Source organism: Meriones unguiculatus, chromosome 14, assembly GCF_030254825.1.
Source record: "Meriones unguiculatus strain TT.TT164.6M chromosome 14, Bangor_MerUng_6.1, whole genome shotgun sequence".
Lineage (NCBI taxonomy): Eukaryota > Metazoa > Chordata > Mammalia > Rodentia > Muridae > Meriones > Meriones unguiculatus.
This window is the reverse complement of record NC_083361.1, coordinates 9969113-9978720: the sequence shown is the minus strand read 5'-3', so window position 1 is coordinate 9978720 and position 9608 is coordinate 9969113. Positions and strand designations below refer to the sequence as shown.

The 9608-nt window shown below is 51.8% G+C and overlaps 1 protein-coding gene across 4 annotated transcripts; it reads left to right on the top strand.

Moving 5' to 3' along the window:
* The first annotated feature begins 1287 nt into the window (after positions 1 to 1287).
* Plekhf1 (pleckstrin homology and FYVE domain containing 1) lies at positions 1288 to 9394 on the top strand. Of its 4 annotated transcripts, none has more exons than XM_021632007.2 (2): positions 1288 to 1423; positions 7331 to 9394. In XM_021632007.2, the coding sequence occupies exon 2, from the start codon at positions 7347 to 7349 to the stop codon at positions 8184 to 8186; it is 840 nt and encodes a 279-aa protein (XP_021487682.1). In that variant the 5' UTR covers positions 1288 to 1423; positions 7331 to 7346; the 3' UTR covers positions 8187 to 9394. The 4 variants fall into 4 exon arrangements, with proteins under 4 accessions (XP_021487682.1, XP_060222720.1, XP_060222721.1 ...); XM_060366737.1 differs by lacking the exon at positions 1288 to 1423 and adding an exon at positions 1498 to 1600; XM_060366738.1 differs by lacking the exon at positions 1288 to 1423 and adding an exon at positions 1978 to 1998.
* Positions 9395 to 9608: the final 214 nt, after the last annotated feature.

The following is a 9608-nucleotide window of genomic DNA, read 5'->3' as shown; positions in this document are numbered from 1 at the left end:
TAAAACCTTAGAGAGGGGTGGGGTCTGTGGTGGATGAAAGAATATGAACCCCATCTAAAAGGGACAGTCTGCTGTAGAGAAATAGACCAATGTTTCCAAATCCTTGATTGACTGATTTGGACAAGGTCTCATTGTGTCGTCCAGGCTGTCCTCAAACTCAATCCTCCTGCCTCAGCCTCCTGAGTGCTGACAGCACAGACATGTGCCACCCAAGCCCCCAAATCTTCTGGTTACAGCTAAAATCAGGGCTGGGGATATATCTCGTTGAGGCAGCATTGTGAGACCCAGAGTTCAAATCCCACTACTGATGAGACAAGGTGGGGTGGATTGAAAGTCTCTATTTTTATGTGACTTCTGCACATCTGAAATGTTCACAGCGGTGCATTTTGTAAATGTTTAAACAAATCTCAAGCCTAAAAGAAATGTTCAATAGATGCTGATGTTAGGGTGTGGGTGATGGCAGGGATTAAGGGATAGAAGGCTAGCTAGAGACCCAGCTGAGGTAAGAGTGTGCCCCTAACACCAACACCAGAGGGCCCACATCAGCCCTTTCCAAACCCTCTTGTACCCTCTTTGCCTTGATCTTGGCCCAGCAGGCACCAGGTTAACCAGAGGTAGGCCCTGTTAATGTAACCAGGCTGGCAACACAAACTAACACTATAGACATTAGCCTAGCACGAGAGAGAGAGAATGAGAGAGAGAGAGAGAGAGAGAGAGAGAGGAGAGGCAAGGCCTCTATGAGTTCAAGGACAGCCTGGTCTACTTAGAGAGTTTCTGGCCAGTCAGGGATAACAACAAAAAGAAAGGGGTGGGGGTGGGGAGACAGAGACAGAGAGAGAGAGAGAGAGAGAGAGAGAGAGAGAGAGAGAGAGAGAGAGATTGGAAAATGGATGAGGTACAGAACTGCTGCTTGAGTACATGGGGTCTACTCAAGTCAACTATTTCCTCCCGTGCGTTTTTGACATTTTTCCACCTAGGAAAAAGTTATGAAGTTCTGTTGGTCTTTAATAAGATCCGTGTCGCTCTTGCCGAGAAGAGATAGCCATCATGATAGCAGGGGCATCTTGAGGGACCTTGCCTCCGTCATGGGCTGTTCCCCGGACCCACGCTGACTCAGCCTTCCGCGCAGCGGCCAGGAAAGCTGGGAACAGGACTCCAACCGGGGATCGGCCCCGTGACCCCACGCAGAACACGCGCGGACCCGTTTACCATCCAGCGGTTCAACTACGCCCGCGCACATTTCTGAAGAACTCGGGCCGGCTCCGCCTCCGCCGGCGTGACATGGCTCCGACTGGCCCAGCGGCCCTCGAAGGGGCGTGACCAGGGAGTTGGAACCCGGAGGCGTGGGCGGCCCGGGGATTGGCGGGTGCGAGCGGTGACATTGAGCGGACCCACTGTTCGGTCGCGCGGGTCCCCCCGGGAGGTAAGCGGGCTACGGCTCTCCCCTCCCGCCCTCTACCCGGCCAGGACGAGGTGGCCGGAGGAATCTGCATCTGGGGCTCCACTGGAGCAGAGGGTGCTGGCTGCTGGCGCGGGCTCCTTTGCAAGCTGTTGACAGCAGAGACTCTGGAGCACTGAGTGCAAGGGCTGGGCGCGAGCTGTGAGCCCGGGGGGGGGGGGGGGGGGAAGAGGAGTCGGGGGGAAGGGCCTCCCGCAGGGTGTGTGCCCGCACCTTGTCCCTACGACGTTCAGGGAGTCATTACTTGGCCTTGAGTTGGGAGGGACGGCTCTGCTGGCCTCTGATGTGGGATCCTGAAGAGTTTGCGTTTGCACTGGGGTTGGGACAGGGCCTGGACTCCTAGGGAAACACCTGAAGAGAGGTGTCGCCAGCCCTCAGCAGGAGGGAGAAACGACAGCCCTGAGTCACTCCGCAGCCTGTGCACTCGCCCAGAGGGTGCCTGCGTTGGTATTTGTCCACGGCTAATATCAGATTCCACAGGGCTAGAGGCCGCGGAGGAGGGGCGATCGGTGCCGGGGTCAAGACCCCCTGTGGTTTGTGTAAGCTGAAGTGTCTCATTTGCTGCGCGTCCTGCCCACGTCAGCCCTCAGAGCTGCCTTGAGTGGCTCGGCCAGTTGCCTGAGCACTGGGACCTGGCCAGCATCCTCTGGCCAAGGAAGGAGGGGTTTGGCATTGTGGCCTGCGGGGTGGGACAGGCCTCCCTGTGTGTTGTGCGGTGGGAAAAGAAAGTCAGGAAGGAGTAGAAAAGACTACAGACCGGACTTTTCTGGTTCTGAGTGTGTATGTGTGTGTTGGGGGTGGGGGTGGGGAGGTGGGGTTGTTTAATATGGAAGAGGGCATGCCTATCAGGAGTCATTCTCTCCTTTTCATCATGTGAGTTTCCGGGATGGAACTCACAGTCTTGGCCACAAACACCCTTACCCGTCTGAGCCATGTTGCCCTCCCTACTAGGCTTTGTTTTTTGAGGTAAAGTCTCACTGTGTAGCCCAGATTGACCGAGAACTCAGCCCCTCCCGCCTCATCTTCCCAGGTGTTGGATTACAGGCAGGCGCCCTGGGCCGACGTTTTGGTTTAGAGTTTGTTTGAAAGCTGAGCCGCTAGCTGAGGTTCTAGGCCGTGGCTGTGAAGGGGCTTTTGAGCGTTTGTGGGAACTGAGTTAGGTCAACCACGCTCTGTGTTTAACATTGCGTCTAGCAAAGTAGGTGCTGAGAAAGTGGTGCCTAAGGGTTCATTTCCCTTATCCTGTTCTCCTGGAGGATTAAGGAACGTCGCAGTGACCGCATCGGGTGGCGCCACCCCCTTACTACCCTTGTACTAACTCTGGAATGCTCACACTGGCCTGTGGGTCTGAAAGGCGATCCTGCGTGCCCCTATAATCCGACCTCTTCTCCAAGCGCCTCTCTCCTTCTTCCTGAGTTCAGGGCCCCAGACCTCTCTGAAGGGCTGTACCGCAGTGGGCAACAGGAGATAGCATCAGGACAGAGCCTGTATGGTTGTCAGCCATATATATGCAGGTGCAAGGTGCCTTGTGCATTTTACATGGGGACGGGGCTAGAGGGTAAAAATAGTTTAGGTGTGTCAGCCTGAATGCGATTGTATTTCACTAAGGCTGCATTTCAGAAGACTGGCCATGGATTGGATCGGGTCTGGATTTTTAGTTCCCGCTTGTAGATCCCATTTCCTCCTTGGCTACCATGTGTTCCTCAGAGCTGGGCGTTTGGGTTGCTTCTGCCTCTTGGCTTTAGTAAGCACACACAGTCGTATAGACATTCCTTCTAACCCCTGTGGAGGTAGACCCAGAGTGGGAAAGGAAAATGTGTCCGATATAGCTTTATTTTTTTTTTTTTTTTTGAGGAGTCTTCAGGTTGTTTTCCATAGCAACCATGTCATTATTTTTGTCAGGGTATATTTGTTAATTTTATGAGCGTTTCTACATACTACACCACATGCATACAGACAGATCCCTTGGAATTGGTGGTACTGATGGCTGTGGGCCACCTGATGTGGGCGCTGAAAATCGAACCCAGGTTCCTGCAAGAACATCAAGAACCACAGAGCCACCTCTCCAGCCCGTAGCTGTAGCATTTTCACATTCCCAGCAGCCGAGCCCACATTTTCCACTTTTCCCACTCTGGCACTTGCTGTGATTTCTTTGACAGAGGCTTTCCAGTGCGTCTGAGACCTCCTGTTTTTCCTTGTAGGTGGGCTCCTTTAGTGCTCTGAAATGTGTGGTTTCTGCATGAGTGACATTCCGGGTTTGCACCATCCTAGGGCCGCCCACATCAGTCCATCAAGTGTTCATTACTCCCGTTGGTCCATTTATCCATCCGCGTGTGTGTGAAGACCTTGGAGGCCAGAAGAGTGTGTCAGATCCCCTGGAGCTGGAGTTACAGGCAGTTGTGAGCCACCCAGTGTGGATACTGAAATCTAAATTCCGGTCCACCAGAAGAACAGCAAGTGCTCTTAACCGCTGAGCCATTGCTCCAACCTAAAACCCTGGTTATTGTTATTGTTATTATTATTATTATTTGCTCTGCTCTTGAGTGTTCCAGTTGTCTCTGCTACCCATAAGCCACTGCACCTGTGGGTCTCCTGCGCCTGGGGCATTCTGGCCTCCTCACAGTGAGATGTTATCCACACTGGCCTCCAGTACAATGCCTGGTGTCCATGGAGGTATCATGCTAGCACATTAAGGAACACAATTGAGTTTGTCAGATTGTCCCTCAGCCAAGAACTGGTACTCAGGTGGAAGCATGGCTTGGGGTTGCAAAGTTTGAAGCCAAGATCAGCAAACTAAAAACAGTTATTACATCAGGTGGTGTGGGTAGCACCTCTTAGGCCTTGAAGGGGCAAGTGAAACAGGACTGAAGAGGTTCGGTATCTCCTCCTGGCTGACCTTTTGTCCCCACCCTTCCCATCCCCCACCCCCAGATTCCCACAGGCGGCCTCATAGACAGAACCACAATATGGTGACCTAGAAACCTGTGCGTGCGTGAATGTGTGTGTGAGTGTGTGGGTGTGTGACACACGTACAGACCAGGAACGAGCTGTGTGTGTCTCAGCAAGTGCTTGCCCGTGGTAAGAGGGCAGGTCACTCCTGCTTCCTCCCGACAATTAAGAGCTGAGTCTCAAAGAGAGGTTCATGCCCATGGCACCTACTGTGCGCATGGTGCAGTTTTAAGAGTTGTTGATAAAGACTTCTGTTCTGCTGGAGTGAAGGACGGAGTGGAGCAACACAAGACACCCATGCAGTGACTGGACAGGAAAATACCAGCTTTTTTGCTGTTGTTTTGGGGTGCATGTGCGTGTGTGTGTGTGTGTGTGTGTGTGTGTGTGTGTGTGTGTGCATATATTAAGGCCAAAGACTGATATCTGGTGTCTTCCTCATTTGCTGCCCACTTTGTCTTTTTTTAAAGATTTACTTTACTTTTTAATTATTGGTACACACGTATGGGTGGTGTCTTAGGGTTTTTGTTGCTGCAATGAAACAGCATGACCAAAAAGCAAGTTGGCAAGGAAAGGGTTTATTCGGCTCGCACTTCGACTTTGTTGTTCATCACTGAAGGAAGTCAGGATAAGAACTCAAACAGGGCAGGATCCTGGAGGCAGGAGCTGATGCAGAGGCCACGGAAGGGTGCTGCTTACTGGCTTGCTTCCCCTGGCTTGCTCAGTCTGCTTTCTTAGGGGATCCAGGACCACCAGCCCAGGGGTGGCACAACTCACAAATGGGCTGGGCCCTCCCCATCAATCACTAGTCAAGAAAATGCCTTACAGCTGGATCTTATAGAGGAATTTTGGAAATTGAGGTTCCCTCTTATATCAAGTTGACATAAGCCTAGCCAGCACACGTGGATTTTCTGAAGCTGGAGTTAAGAAGGTTGGGATCTGGGAACTGGACCTAGGTCCTCTGGAAAAGCAGTATAGGTCCCTCTACTTTTTTCTTTTGTCTTTCTTTCTTTCTTTCTTTCTTTCTTTTCTTTCTTTCTTTCTTTTTTTTTTTTTTTTTTTTGAAATGGTCCCTCATTGAACCTGGCACTCACAGGTTCAGCTAGATTAACTGGCCTCCAGGCTCCTCTAATCTCTACCTCCCCGGTAGTAAAATACAGATACAGACCACCACACCTGTCTTTTCACATGGAGTCTCAAGATCTGCTCTGGTGCTTATGCCGGTTGGCAACCTCTTTACCAGATGAGCAATCTCCCCAGCCCCATGACTAGGTCTTGATAAGTGTCATAAAGGGGAGACAAAAACAGGGTGTCCTCTTACAGAAGGGCTCAGTGAATTTTTCTACAACAGTCCAGATTGTCAGTATCTCGGGTTTTATGGCCATATGAATTTCTGTCGCCACTTAGTTTGGTCATACCATATGTATGAATATGCACGGCCATGTTACAATAAATTTTATTTATAAAAATGGGCTCTAAGCCACACTTGACCTTTGACCAGTTTGCCATCACTGGAAGAAGCTGCCTGAGATGAGGTTAATAGACAGTCTGTCTGAAAGACAACTGAGAGCTAAGCTGGTGATAGACCAGGGCCAACACAGGATGCCCTGTTCCAGGTGAGGCAAGATGGCATGCTAAGAAATTTGTTGCGCAAGGAAGAGGAGTACATCAGGGTGTGATGGCACACACCTGTAATTCCAGCACTTAAGAAGGCAGAGGCAGGTGGCTCTCTGTGAGTTCAAGGCCAGCCTGGTCTACAAATTGAGTCCAGGACAGCCAAGGCTACACAGAGAAACCCTGTCTTGAAAAAAAAACAAAGAAGGAAAGAAAGAAAAGAAAAGAAAAGAAAAGAAAAGAAAAGAAAAGAAAAGAAAAGAAAAGAAAAGAAAAGAAAAGAAGAAAAAGGAAGTTCAAGGGTGAAGACTAGATTTGGAGTTTGAGCAACTGGATGAATAGTGTTTCTGATGATGGGGGCGGGGAGCTAAAAGGAGAGGGAAGGGGAAACATTGGGTTTGGTGTTGAGTATAAGACGTTCATTAGATGACTAGGTGGGCCAGTGGCTGTCCATACCTAGAGTTTAGTGGAGATGCCAGGCCCTGGGGCTTGAACCAGGAAGGGGCCACATGTGTGAACTCTTTAGTTTTGAGTATGGACAGCATGAGGTAGCTAGGGTGTGCTGCGCTGGTGTTTACTACCTTGTACATCAGCAGAGAACCCAACAGAGGCAAGTGGTGCGAGCGGTGCTCCCTCCAACTAGACTAGAGTCTGTTTTGCTCCTGTAAGAAGGAGCAGAGGGTTCTCTAACCTGTGTGAAATGTAATGAAATGAAGGCTTGCAGGTAGCACTCAGATGGCAATGGTGAGCTTCCGCCACCAAGAACAGATGGGTACCTTAGGCAAAGGAGGGGCTGCAGAGTCTGTGATCAGTCTGGGGCCCAGACGCTCGTATTGCCCAACACACACTGTTCAGTATGTGTATACCGCCGTCCTTCCTGTCACAGACTTGTTCCAGAACAGCTGATGGGAGTTGGAGGCTCACACTATTCCAGCTTCCTTGCTCCTGGGGCATACCTGAGGTGCGTTCTTCGTCCACGGCTCTTAGGGCCACGGCACCTCTTCTTGCAGTTAACGCCTCATGGCTGTCTTCCCACTGCCATCTGCCTTCCACAGACCCCTGCCAGAGAGTCCCTTCACCCACCCCCAATAATTTCTTCCACTCCTGTGTCAGGCCGGCCTCTGAAGCACTCAGTTTCTGTGCCTGGGAGGCTGGGTGGGCTTGCTAAAGCACAGTGGGATAATAGGTTTGTCTGGTTTGGTGGGTGAGGGAGCTGGGGTGGGGGTTTGGAAGTGGGGGGTCCCGGTGCGGTGAGCAGTATAGCTCTGACTTCCTGGGCAAGCTGATGACCTCCCTGTCCGCCTCCTACAGCCTAGCTACTGAGAAGATGGTGGACCACTTGGCAAACACGGAGATCAACAGCCAGCGGATCGCAGCGGTGGAGAGCTGTTTTGGGGCATCAGGGCAGCCGCTGGCCCTACCCGGCCGTGTGCTCCTGGGCGAAGGGGTGCTGACCAAGGAGTGCCGCAAGAAGGCCAAGCCACGTATCTTCTTCCTCTTCAACGACATCCTGGTGTATGGCAGCATCGTGCTTAGCAAGCGCAAGTACCGCAGCCAGCATATTATTCCCCTGGAGGAGGTAACGCTGGAGCCACTGCCGGAGACCCTGCAGGCCAAGAACCGCTGGATGATCAAGACAGCCAAGAAGTCCTTTGTGGTGTCTGCAGCCTCCACCACCGAGCGCCAGGAGTGGATCAGCCATATCGAAGAGTGTGTGCGGAGGCAGCTGCTGGCCACGGGCCGCCAGCCCACCACGGAGCACGCGGCACCCTGGATCCCGGACAAGGCCACGGACATCTGCATGCGCTGCACGCAGACACGCTTCTCGGCGCTCACCCGGCGTCACCACTGCCGCAAATGCGGGTTTGTGGTCTGTGCTGAGTGCTCCAGGGAGCGCTTCCTGCTGCCACGCATCTCTCCCAAGCCCCTCCGTGTCTGCAGCCTCTGCTACCGAGAGCTGGCCGCCCAGAAGCGGAGCGAGGAGGCCCAGGAGAGTTGCCGGGGCTCTCCAGGGCAGCTGACCCACCTAGGCGGCGCTGTCTGCGGTGCATCCAGTGGCGACGATGAGGACTCCGATGAGGACAGAGAGGGCAATGGAGATGGCGACTGGCCCAACCAAATGGAGTTCTATGCTTCTGGCGTCTCCTGGTCAGCGTTCCACAGCTGACCTTCACCTGCAGAGTGTCTGCATCAAGCCCAGTGTCTTGAGCTGCCTGGTTTTGGTGGGTCCCCTGCCCATGGTAGTAGGCGTGTGACAGGTGGCTGTTCCAGAGCCATTACTCGTGCCTTTCTGCTAAACAGAAACCTCCTAGACCCTCCTGTGATTCTGTTCAGATAATTGCCTCTCCATCTCACATGGCCCAGAACTTGCTGTTCTTGCTGACCAGGCGACAGCTGCAGCCCTTGGGATTAGACCAGGCCAGGTGTCCCAAGCATTAAGAGACTAGGGATGAACAGAGCAAAGGGAAGACCAGACCAGAACGGGGGTCCACTCCACTTTGAAGCTTGGGCTTCAGACCCCATTTCCATCTCCGTTGATGATTATTAATATTTAATATTGATTTATCTTTTAGTTAAACAGTGGTTACTCCTAAACCAGCTACATACCCAAATCACCACACAGAGACTGGGCTTTATTTAATTAACCTAGAGCACAATGCTGGGCAATAATTACTCCATCCTAAACCCCCAAGCCTGCATAGCTTCCTCCCATTCAGATTTCCCACATTATACTTGCTTTTGAGTCATATCTTAGGCCCGGTTCATCTCTCCTGGTATTTCCAGGTCCTCTCTTCTTGGATCTCTCCTCCTACTCCCTTCTCTCTCCTGCCCTCCAGACCAGGATGTCCCACCCTATTCTCTCCATTGCTCAGCATTGGTTGGTTGTTTTTATTGGCAATACAGAGAGCAAATGGTAGCGTGTTTACACAAACTTTACGCAGGTGATGCTTTTTAATGCAATGTCCGGATTGAAACCAGATAGTGGGGTAGAGAAATCAGCTTGTGGATGAACAACAGTAAATTGTATACATTCCATATAAACATTATACCAACACATCTCCACCCCTTAACTGGCTATGGCAGAGCACCACTATCCAGATACCACCACTTGGACACTGAGACCTACCAAGCAGGTCCCGGATGTACTGCATGTGTCCTCCAGGCCCATGTGAGCTGTGGCCTGAGCTCCCCCAGCACATCACAACCCATCAAGGCCCCTACCCTGTCACCACCCTCCAAGTATCTGTTGCCTAGTTCTCCTATCCCCATCTCTATCTGCAGTCTATAGATGTGGTGTTTTCTCTTAGCACTCTAGGTTCAGGGACAAAAACCCTACCTGGACTGACTGACCAATAAACAAAAATAAAGTACCAACTGTTTTGGTTGCTAAGAGTTGGTTGCTTTGGCCTCAAACACTCAAAATTAAACCCACCATGGCTTGCTGGGTCCCCATGGCCGGGAACAACCATCACTGATACTGCCACACTGGGCATTCCTGGAAATTCCTCCCACCCAGTGAGACACTGATGCCACTACATGGCTGGTTCCCCAAGAGCAGAGGTCCATTCTCGGGTCCCAGCCTGCCTGC